This window comes from Penicillium hordei, assembly GCF_028827395.1.
Source record: "Penicillium hordei strain IBT 12815 chromosome Unknown utg000003l_segment0_segment0, whole genome shotgun sequence".
In the NCBI taxonomy this organism is placed as follows: Eukaryota; Fungi; Ascomycota; class Eurotiomycetes; order Eurotiales; family Aspergillaceae; genus Penicillium; species Penicillium hordei.
In genome coordinates this window covers 2,238,747-2,250,290 of record NW_026623144.1, presented here as the reverse complement: position 1 = coordinate 2,250,290, position 11,544 = coordinate 2,238,747, and the positions used below count along the sequence as shown (strand labels likewise).

At 48.6% G+C, this 11,544-nt stretch overlaps 4 protein-coding genes across 4 annotated transcripts; 3 read left to right on the top strand and 1 right to left on the bottom strand.

The window, feature by feature from the left end:
- Window positions 1–2,087: 2,087 nt before the first annotated feature.
- On the top strand, window positions 2,088–3,413 carry N7537_006086 (rRNA-binding endoribonuclease; the record flags this gene model as incomplete). Its single annotated transcript, XM_056897143.1, has 2 exons — window positions 2,088–2,843; window positions 2,898–3,413. The coding sequence occupies 2 exons, from the start codon at window positions 2,088–2,090 to the stop codon at window positions 3,411–3,413; spliced, it is 1,272 nt and encodes a 423-aa protein (XP_056752928.1).
- A 390-nt stretch (window positions 3,414–3,803) lies between these two features.
- N7537_006085 (H/ACA ribonucleoprotein complex subunit NOP10) lies at window positions 3,804–4,616 on the bottom strand (the record flags this gene model as incomplete). The annotated part of the gene is made up of 7 exons (XM_056897142.1): window positions 3,804–3,823; window positions 3,894–3,946; window positions 4,011–4,078; window positions 4,186–4,230; window positions 4,310–4,322; window positions 4,387–4,419; window positions 4,543–4,616. The coding sequence occupies 7 exons, from the start codon at window positions 4,614–4,616 to the stop codon at window positions 3,804–3,806; spliced, it is 306 nt and encodes a 101-aa protein (XP_056752927.1).
- Window positions 4,617–4,931: 315 nt separating this feature from the next.
- sen2 (tRNA splicing endonuclease subunit SEN2) lies at window positions 4,932–6,377 on the top strand (the record flags this gene model as incomplete). The annotated part of the gene is made up of 1 exon (XM_056897141.1): window positions 4,932–6,377. The coding sequence occupies one exon, from the start codon at window positions 4,932–4,934 to the stop codon at window positions 6,375–6,377; it is 1,446 nt and encodes a 481-aa protein (XP_056752926.1).
- Window positions 6,378–6,963: 586 nt separating this feature from the next.
- Window positions 6,964–11,302, top strand: N7537_006083 (chromatin-binding protein RAD9; the record flags this gene model as incomplete). The annotated part of the gene is made up of 2 exons (XM_056897140.1): window positions 6,964–7,023; window positions 7,082–11,302. 2 exons carry the CDS (start codon window positions 6,964–6,966, stop codon window positions 11,300–11,302), a joined length of 4,281 nt encoding a protein of 1,426 aa, XP_056752925.1.
- Between the last annotated feature and the right edge of the window lie 242 nt (window positions 11,303–11,544).

Sequence of the window (11,544 nt, the reverse complement as noted above, 5' to 3'; positions counted from 1 at the left end):
AGCACGATTATATAGCCTCGAATAGTGGCGTCTCACAACATCCGAAACTGATACCCACGCAATTCGGCTCGTGGAAATGCGTCGAATTTTTGGGACAATTCAAGAAAAAGCAATTAACATGTTACGTTATTTGGACTTTCTACTAAAGGCGTGTGGCCAAAATGGCCCCTGCCAAAGTGGCGTTGGCTAAATGACATGTCACATACAGCCATCAAGGCAATTCGTTTGGATACACGAATATCGATGGTTGGCCATCCGTCGAAGAATCAAAGAAACATGGCTTTGCATTTCTTGCTGCCACATTTTGAATCCTGTAGTGGAACACTCATATACGCAATAAATCTTATCAATATGCAGGGCGATAGGCTCTAGACTTGCATTGCATGCAGGTTGCCTTGCTTACCGAGTTGTCATGGCAGCTTGAGACTTGAATCTTGCATTGGTCTAAAAATGCACAATCTAATTTCTGTTAAGATCTGAGTACTACCCCCAATACTTAGGTACTCAAATTAACCGAGTCTGGTTTGGAGATTGAAAAGTTTATCACTCTACTAGGTAGGAGCTAATGGGAGCTAAAAAAACGGTTATTCTGTCGCAATTTTGAGCAATTCGATACGCCAAGACGGCTCTATACCTTCTTCAGTCAACGATGTCATGGGATAGGGTGTATCTCCTTACCACCCCTATATCTCTGGTCAGCCATCTTACTGCAGCTAGCCGGATTCAAATTAGGATCGGGACAGGTCAATTGGAGTGGATTCCACGTGTATTGACCGCTCTCTCTCTCCTGCGGCTTTGTCGATGGGTTTGAGACTACAAACGGCTCATATGGGATGTTGAACGCTAGATCATTCTGGTTAGAGCAGCTTGCTATCTATCTAGGATCGCGATGTCCACACAACTTCTTCGTTGCCATCAGCTGAAAACACTCTGAGATTACTGTGGGATGTGCAAGCTATTTGGACCAAGGTGTCAGCTCCGTATTCTAAATCAAGCCACTGCTGGTTAGAACGCGAGAAGTCATCATGGTTCCTTACAGCCTGCAGCAACTCTCTTTGCCATTGTCTTTTTTCCAATTTCCTTTTTTTACAAGAACCTCTGAGATTTTGGCTGAGACTGTAGGTTGAAACATGCAATGTCCCTATTGTATGTAGGGGAGACCATGTCTCCACGGAGTGACAGATACGATACGCAAGATTTAGGGCAATAATGTTAGAACTTACATTGGTTGGAAACTGTTTGCTTAGAACCATCGAATATAGGTTCTCTATTGTGGATATAGCTTTTATGAAACTAATTCGAGAGACGAACACATTTGTTTGGCCTTCAAATGTCATTTTGCGCTTACTATTTGCATAGACTCTTTACCTAGCCCGGGGAGTCATCGGTAACCTATTGGCCTGGTTTCCAACATGGGATGCTTTCGACTGGCGGTAACTGGGTGCTATGTCCTACCTGGAGAAAGGAAACAATTTTGCTTCTGCTAAGACCTAGAAAAATATGCCACTAGAGGTTGACCTATGCTATGATGATGGAATCCTGTCATCCAATCAAAGTTGTAGACGGGAATCTAAGGTTGTGGAATATATCTTAACAACATCGGCGTTATGCTCTCCTTTTGTCCTGGCCAATCTGTCTTCAATTCAGTATACAGTATTCAATAAAGTGATGTGAATATCGAACAACAAGAATAGTCGGCCGCTTACGCAGCCTTGTTATGTCTTTTTGTTGCTATTTTGGATGCTCTCTTTAGATGCTCTTTTTGGTTGTTTTTTTTAAGTGTATACAAACACGGTAAAGAAAAAGCATATTCCATGCAAGAGACCTTTCTATATATAACATTTGACAAGAGAATAAATGTACAATCAAAGCTTTCTGCTGTCCAATTTTACATTCAAAAAAGAAAATGCTGGAAGGCAGGACCTTGGTAGATTTGGATAGGCGATAAGATAGACCGATAAGGACGCACAGGCCACTGTTCACAGAGAAATTTCATTTCCACAACTCGGCCAATTCTATCAAGTCGACAACAGTCTTGTCTTTTCTCATTGTCGAGCAGTGGGAATAGTCCTAATACACAGGACAAAATGGCAGACACTACTGCCGCATCCACCAAGCCCGTCCACACGATCGTGCTGGACGCTGGCCCGATTCTCAAGAATACCCCGCCGCTTTCAACCCTCCTTGCCCAGTGCGACGAAATTATCACCACCCCCTCCGTGGTGGGCGAGATCCGCGATCCTGATGCCCGCGCACGTGTCGAGACCCTCTACCTGCCTTTCTTGAAGCAGCGATCCCCCACACCTAAGAGCTTCAATATTATCAGTGAATTTGCTCGCAAGACCGGTGACCGTTCTGTCCTGAGTAGAACCGATATTGAGGTTCTCGCCCTTGCATACGAAATTGAGTGCGAAAAGAACGAAGGAGATTGGCGGTTAAGAAGCGTTCCTGGACAGAAGAAAATTAACGGAAAGCCGCCTGTGAAGGAGGAATCTGAGCAGGCTAAGCCCGAGGAGACCAAGCCTGAGGATGTGGAGGTGGAAGCCATCACGGAGGGAGTGAAAGAGACCACAGTCGCAGATGCCCAGGAGGAATCTCCAAAGGAGGAGGAGACTGCTCCAGCTAACTCGGCCGACGAAGTCGCCGAGGTTGCTGTTGCTGTTGCTGATGAAGAAGAGAAGGACGAAGATCAGGATGCGGATGATGCTGCTGATTCTGATGACGGAGAATGGATCACACCCTCTAACTATAAAAAGCGCCTTGCTGAGGATGAGTCAGGCACAGCGACTCTTACTGCCACGCCCAAGACAATGCAAGTTGCGACTATGACCACCGATTTTGCGGTAAGTACACCCCGGATAACAATTGTCTCTCACCCAGTTACTTATTCTGTATAGTGTCAAAACGTTCTCCTCCAAATGAACCTCAATCTTCTGTCTACCACTACCCTCCAGAAGATCCAGCATCTTAGAACCTTCATCAAGCGCTGCCACGCTTGCTTCTTGACCACAAAGGAGATGAACAAGCAGTTCTGCCCTCGCTGTGGCAAGGATACTCTCACTCGTGTCTCATGCACAACCACCGCCAACGGCGCGTTCACAATGCACCTGAAGAAGAACATGCAGTGGAACAAGCGCGGCAATGTATATAGCGTTCCCAAGCCGATTGCAGGAAGCGCGAATGGCAAGTGGAAGGGCGGCGGTGGCCAGCGAGGATGGGGTACCGAGCTTGTTCTTGCCGAAGATCAGAAGGAGTATGTCCGCGCCAACGAGGAAGAAGAACGGAGGCAGCGTCGCGAGCGTGATCTCATGGACGAAGATTACCTGCCTGGTATCTTGACCGGCGAGCGCAACAGGGCTGGCGGTCGTACCAAGGTCGGTGCTGGCCGCAATGTCAACTCGAGGAAGCGCTAAAAGTGCTGCGTGGATGACCTTGCATCTTGATTACATGGGTTGGAGTTTTGGGGCATGGAAAGAAAAAAGTTCACTTGGCCAATGCCGCTGTCATGGTGGTTGTCGGCTCTTTTATGAGGAATGACCATGTCTTGTCTTGTGATTTACGGTTAAACATAGAACATAGCCAATCCATAGGGCTCTTTATGAACATTTTAACAACATCCTTGTTGATTTCCTAGATCAGGTATCGTATTCTCTAGAATGTCTAGGTGAAGCCCCGAATAGATTATCCAAGGATAGCAAAACAAGTATGGACATCTCAGCCATCCGTTGACCGCAAGAAAAACACCATTCGCCAAAACATGGGCTATGCCACCCGGTAATTCATTTTTCCCAGTGTCGATCCATCTAAGCCTTAACGGGGGTCTCTGAACGATAAAATGTCAGTTTCAGGTACTTTGGGGAGCGCATAGTTCTGGAAGGAGGGATGCGACGTACCGGTCTGCTGGGTGAGGAGAAGGTTGTAACGCTTCTTCAGGGTGACACGGTGACTGTGGAAGAGGTCAGTTTCCAATGCTTCCATTGTGCGATTCGTAGAAGGATATTGCTACTTACCGAGAGTACTTGTCATCGGGAGAGAAGCGAGCAGGGTGGGCAGACTTGGTGACCTCGCCGTTCAGGACCTGTAATTGCCAAAAATTAGAATCATTGGACAAAGTTGAAACTGTGATTTGAGGAGCCACATGTTCGCTGAAAAGCGACAGTGACCCCAGCGCAAAGATTTCCGTACCTTCTTCAGGGTGTAAACACGCTTGCCAGCGGTGTCGAGGGTGTACTGTTCGTCCAAAAAATTAGTGACCGATCTCCGAGCGGAGCTGAAGATTCGCTCGCTTCGATGTTGCGATGAAACATACCATAAGATGCATTCTGGAAAGAACAATATTAGCATATGTGCAACGAAGACCAATCAGAACATGAATTAGAAACTTACTTGACGGTATTGATGAATTGTCCTGTGTTAGTACTTGCGTCGGCGATAAAGTGGAGGATTTTTTTTCTCGACGATGGAGAGCTCGGACCAAGTTGCTTAGTCACACGGTGCTTTTTAAATGGAGCTTTCGACTGCAAAATTTCCTTTTTCTCTCACATCTGAGCAAAGAAGAGAGTAATCCTGAGGTCCCTCTTAAATGGCTTTTGAGCTTTGTTAATGTGCAGAGCCATGGTGGAATAACTAATTGACATTGATTCAGGTTTTTCATACACACAGAGAGTTATAGGTAAGATGCTCCCCAGCTCTTCTACTTCCCCTCCAGCCCACCCTTCACCTCTTCGGTGATGACACCATTTATTTAGCTCAGGCAGGCGACACTTTGATTTCTAGTTGCCTGTCGATGATCCGCTGAATTGACTACAACGGTATCTGAGAAGATATTACTACCACGAATGATTCACTCGCATGTTTCAGCACAGTTCGCTAATCTCGAATTTTGTGTTTAGGACTTGGAATATTTTCTTTATCCAGTAGCAGTTTCCAGGATGGCCACTCCAGTAACCTGCATGGACAAGCCTGTGGCTACCAAGTCGGGGTCTGCATCAAATGCACGTCCGCCTCGTGCCCCTCGACCACCTAGGCCAAACTTCAGACATATTCACCAGTTTCCTCTTCCGGTCAATGTACATCACGTTCCTCCTGTAATTCCTCATAACCCTCTTTCTCTTATAAGCGTTGCTCTCTCGTACCTCACATTCCTTATCTCCCCGCCCCGTCAAGAAGTCTACTCGGCCTACTTTGACAAAGCCACCTCATCGATCCATGTCACGGACGAGAGATCCATTAATGCCTTGTGGCAGATGGGATTCTTCGGCAAGGGTAGTCTCAGTCGAAGTGAACCCAGCTGGCTGGCGCGAGAGAAAAAAAGAAGAGGGTTACATAATGAGAAGACCAGCGAGGAGATTACAAGACTGCGACGGACTGAACGCCGTGAACTGAAGTTAGAGCGTGCCCGGATGGAAAAGCTGGCCATTGAGGAAAGACTGAAAGCCGAGGCGGCTGCTAGGGAATCTGTTGCTTCCGAGCCTCTTGACGAAGCTGCTCAATCAACACCCTCAGATGATACGACTAATGTCACAGCGACTACAACGGAGAAGTTCTCCTTGAAGAAGGCAAAGGAGGCTCGGGTGCTGGAGGCACGACAGGCGCGGGAATTGGCCGCACAAAATGCGGCTCTCGCAGAAGAAAACCAACCCGAGACCCCGTCTAGCAGCAAATCCGTGCGCTTCTCATCAGTCGTGCAGAAGAAAGAATTCCTATCCACCTCACCCTCATCACTCCAGGTGCCTGATTCCGTCGTCGACAGTCTCGATGTAGATGATTTCCCAAATGAGGAGCATCTTCAACTCTCCAACGAAGAGGCATTCTTCCTTGCCTACTCGCTTGGAGCATTGCAAATCTATGATTCACCGTTGAAATCCGAGGAGGACCAACCAATTTCGCCAATAACCACCTCTGCCCTCCTCCAAAAATTCTGCCATCATTCCTTCCAACCTGCCCGTGACGGCTCCGCTTCCCTCCAACCAGATGATCCCTTCATGACCTCCTACGCCGTCTACCACCACTTCCGATCCCTCGGGTGGGTTATCCGCTCCGGTGTCAAATTTGGAACCGATTACCTGCTCTACAACCGCGGACCGGTCTTCTCCCACGCAGAGTTCGCAGTCATCGTCATTCCTTCCTATAGCCACCCCTACTGGTCCGAGACAGAAGAACGGAAGAACTACACAGCAGAGAAGCAGGCGAGGAGTTGGTGGTGGATGCACTGCGTCAGCCGTGTGCAAGCCCAGGTGTTGAAGAGCTTGGTCGTCTGCTACGTCGAAGTGCCCCCGCCAGCTGCTTCAATTGAAGATATTGGGGCGCTGTTTGGCCAATACAAGGTGCGCGAGTTCCTCATCAAGAGATGGATTCCGAACCGTACTCGTGATTGATTGCCTTCGTTTTTGTCTCTTGGGTCCCCTCAAGGCGGGGAATGTTGAGGGCTTCTGATACCCTCTCTGTAATTATGTTGCATTGTCTTGCATAACCATACATGTGTATTATCATTGCATAATGATCTATGAAATTCATGTTTTTCCAACTGTCAAGTTACTTCCAAGTTAGTAAACCGGTTTATAGGTCGAAGGTTATCAAAGGTTATACATAGAAAAGTCTCTTGCACAGAGTATGCCTTTGTTAACCGTCTTCGTGTGCACCTAAAAAGAGATCTAAAATGACACGACAAGACCGCATAAGCACCTGACTATTCTTGCGTGTGAATAATCAAAATGTCCACAATCCCAAGTCATATCGTAGAAGGCTGTTGAGTGTGTCAATATACTTTGATAACGCTAGTCCGTAAGAGGTAATATTACCAAAAGACACGTGACATGCGCGTTTCGCGTTCTGGCGCCTCCATTTGAATTTATGTCTCGACCCAAGGCATTTGAAGTATCAGACTGAGTTAAAACGAACTTCGCAATTACCACTGTTGCAATCAAGACGTGGCAGACCTCAGCGACTGTATGTCGTCGAAAAATGGAGACCCAGGATGATAGCATCGACTTTGCAAAGTTGCAACGCGACGCGTTGGAGCTAGTATGTAATGACCCTGCAGCGTCCCTCGCCCTCATTGGACTAACCCCGACATCCCCAGGAGCATGATCCATCTCAGCCGTACCTTTCAAGATCTGCAAAAACTGTGAATGAGCCGAAGCACACTCTTTGTTACACATACCACAAAGTCAACGGTGCTTCCAATGGTGACGGAGTGTGCACCGGCCAACACCTACCTCCGAAAACGCCATCAAACCCCGCGAGCCTCGTGCACCAACACCAACACTCTCCGTCTCGACCTCGGCAGCATGAACGACGCCCAATGATGTCCAACAAAAGTGGCAATGAAGCGGGTATTGTACCCGGATCACAATTCGGCAATATGAGCTCCGCAGAGGCTGCTCCTGGGGATACCCAGGTCGTTTCGCAGTCAGTGTACGATAGTATTATCAGGCAAAACGGAGAGTCCATGCAACAAGACTATTCACAAACAGGGGCCGATGGAGCGACATTGAGAACATTGTATGAGGGCGACAGCGGCCATATCGATCTCATTTCTGAATTCGACGCTGCGCACCATGGAACGAACCTCTCCCAAGATGACGATGATAACGACGATGAGAGCAACTTCGATCCGAACGAGTCTTCTCCAATGGCCTATGCACCTGATCTCTTCCCCGAATCGCAACGATTCCTAGCAGAAACACCCGGCGCGGTGGTGAAAAAAAATGATGGAAAGGGTGGGACAAACGAGACCCCAAGCATCTCGCGAAATCCGCTGGCTAGTGGCATCGAGTCAAGTGGCGGTCTCCTTGGTCTGAGCCAGGTTTTCGGGGCTACCCAGGCCCCCTCATCTCCCATTGTCCACGGCCTACAGACGGAGCTTGTATCGGATCGTCCGTCGCCCAATATTCCGATTCAACCCGCTTGCGTTGTTAATGGTATCTCGTCTCCGTTGACGGGCTTCCCCGTCCAGTTCATGAGAGAATCATCCGAACCGAACATGAACTATATATCGATGAAGGAATCACAGACAAAGCGTGACAGGACTTTGGGGGAGAGGTTGACTCGGTCGGCCGATAATATCCAGTCGGATCCGAGTGACAAGGAGTTCTATAAAGAGTCCAGCTTTATAGAACGTGCACGACGACAGCGAGAAATCGACGAGGAAGCTGCGGCTCAGTTTGCCGGGCTGAGTGCTCCTGCCAGATCTACGTCGAATCTCTCCGCCAGACCACAGACTTCCCCCGAGCAGCCAGATGAACAAGAATACCATGAAACGATAGAAGCTGTTGCCAGCGAGGAAGAAACAGAACAAGAGGAAGATATGCAAGTACTCCGGTCACAAGAGCTTCCTCAATCTTCAGCCGAAGAAGACAAAGAGAACTACGACGGACCTCCTCTAGATCCTGCTGCCACCGCCCCCGCTGCTGCCAGTGCCCACAACCGACTATCTCAGGTACTAGGGTTTGAGTCGATTCCCTCCCCATCTCGCCTGAGAGTAGACGAGGAACTGGAGGATGCGGTGGCTCATGGAGGCTCATTCGGCTCCCACAATGGTGGTCAGCCGAACGGTGCCATGCGTTCTTCCCAGGCCATGGTAAAAGATTCTCAGCCATCACCCCAATCATCACAAAAACGCGTAGAAGCCGACAACTCTGTGAACAGTATTCATCGGTCGCCTTCGCGTTCTCATGTGAATTCTCCCGCACAAGACCATCTTCAGTCCTCCTCTCCTTGCTCACGACCACAATCAAGACATTCGAACAACAATACCCAGAGAAATGGCTCTGTATCAAATGAACCTGCCATTCAACCCATTCAAAATGCATCCCTTAGCGAGAACGTACCAACACATTCCAGCAACCCCTCGGAGCAGCAACATGTAAGCTCATCGCTTTCCAGAGTGGAAGCGGGAACTGCGGGCAACTCATCGATGCCATCCCGCGTGGCCGAGACACCAATGAATCAACGTCTTAAGCATCTCGGTGATATGGCTCGATTGACGAGTATCCCAGAAACAAGTCCCAGTCATTCCCAATGCAATTCCGAGGAGGGGTCCCATGGCGATGGACTGAACGAAGACGACGATCTTCCACCCATGTTCAAGGAAGTCCCCAGTATTCGAAAGCATCATATCCGCCCAGCTGGGACAAGGGCACTCTCTTCGCCTCTAAAAAAGTTGTTGTCCAGTCCGGGTGGAGGCCAACGCAGGGCTTTGACTGAAATTGCGGCAGATCTTTCCCCGCAAGTTGGGGCAGGAGGATTTGATATGGGAATTGGGATCTTCACCACTGAGGATCAAGAGTTCAGAGCGTTGATTGACGGATCGCCGACTCGACCGAAGAAGAAGCGGCGCGGCAATGATGGCTCGAGTTATATTGCCTCCGACCCTATCATACCTCTCACCCCTCGCACACAACCCCCAAAATCCGTTGCACCTATTCGAGCGACACAAGAACGGCCAGCTCCTATTCTGGAAGATTCAGATGATGTGCCTTTGGTGCAACTCCCCGAAAACACTGTGCGAAGGCAATCAAAGCTCCCGCGACGGGCCTCCGAGAATGTTTGGGAAATCGAAGGTTCGCCTGAGCAGCCCTTCCGCAGGAGACCAAGAATTAGCAAGGCGGCTACATTGATGTCTACGCAAAAGAAGCATGTTCCGGAAAAGAGCTCCGGACTTATTGCGAGATCACCACCCTCACCAAAGGTTGTTGTTCATAGTCGACCACCACCATCATCGGAACTCGCTGAAGTTTCATCAACAATTGTCTCAGATGATATCATTGATTCAGAGGCGAACAGTGTCGATGACTCCCCTACTACACCTCGACCATCTCACATTTTATCGGAGAATATTGTGGTTGCTCCAAGTCAAGTCCTTTCTGTCTGGATGGGCCAGAAACGTGCATACTACCCAGCGACATGCTTCGGAACACCACTGGGCGTATCGCAGGTTAAATACTCTGTGAAATTTGAGGATAGTCTTCCTGTCGAAGTGCCAAAGGGTGCCGTTAAGCGATTTGAGCTTCGTGTCGGAGACTCCGTTAAAATCGAGATGGAGAATGTTCCAAAAGTCACTCATATCGTCCGCGGATTCGGTGACAAACTCACTAGAGAAGAGCTGACCAAAGCCGCTGACGATGGCCTTTATCCTATAACCGACATTTACGGTCATACTACTATCATAGTCGGTCCTAAGCAACGCAAAAGTTTGCCAAATGGAGGGATGGGTAACAGTGAGAATGTGATCAAAGTGCCTATTGCTCGTGTCTATCTTGATACTATCCTGTGGAATCAACTCAAAGATCGGGTGTTCACATATCGCCCGGCGCCTGTCCAACAAGAGAGCATGGTCCATACCCCATCCGAAAGGTCATCTGCACCTGCTTCCCCCAGTTCTCGCCTGTCCCGCAGCATTCATCAAGGCAGCGGGATCTTCGCTGGGATGGTATTTGCCGTCTCTTACAAGGAGGATGAAGTTTCTAAAAACCGTGTGACTAGGCTGATCATCGAGAATGGCGGCACTGTATTACATGATGGATTTACTGAATTGTTCGAGCCTTCGTCAATTATTCCTATTGGTACCCCCACTAAAGGTGGAGCCAAAGATGCAGACCTCAATAACAAGGGTCTCCGTCTTACATCTCTCGCCGAGGACGTTGGCTTTGCCTGTTTAATTGCCGATACCCATTCTCGACGGGAAAAATACATGCAAGCACTAGCATTGAACCTCCCATGTCTGGCCGGGCGTTGGGTAGAGGACTGTATCTCCCAAGGTTGCGTCCTCGACTGGGATATCTATCTCCTCCCAGCCGGCGACTCAATGTACCTCAACGGAGTGACAAAATCTAGAGTCATGGCTCCCAACCCTCCATCTACAGCTCGTCTCGCCAACACCATCTCCGCACGAACAAAGCTGCTCGCAGGGCAATCAGTGCTCCTTGTCATGGGCCGTGGAAAGGTAGAGGAAAAGAGGAAAGCCTACATTTTCCTGACTTACGCCCTAGGGGCTTCCCGCGTCGAGCGCGTCCCTGATCTCGGCACGGCCAGGGCATTGATAGACTCACAGTCTGATGCCGGTGTGTCGACTACCTGGGACTGGATCTATGTTGATGATGCAGACCAAGCTGCTGCAAAGTCGATGTTGACGCCTAAACCGAAGACGCAGAGAATTCATTTGTTCCACGGGAAGAAGCGTAGGAAGTCGATTGCATCGTCCACTCCTACACCCCCGAATGAGCTGAAATGTACTGCAAGGGTTGTCGGTAACGAGTTTGTTTGCCAAAGTTTGATTTTAGGTCGGTTGTTTGAGGAGTAATCTCTTGTGCTAGTTCTTGATACCAATGTCATTCGATAATTCGCAAGCCAGAATCTCAAATATTTCAACTTCGTCTGAAATCAATGAACTCATTTGAAAACTATATAGAGGGAAGTTAACAAACTTAGACGAATATTAGGGTTAAAGATACGACTATCTGGTGTAAGAGAGAGGCAGACTGATCTCGCGTAATAAGCAAACTTTCAGTCTTTTTTCTTCTGTTATTCTCTGCCTGTTTGTGT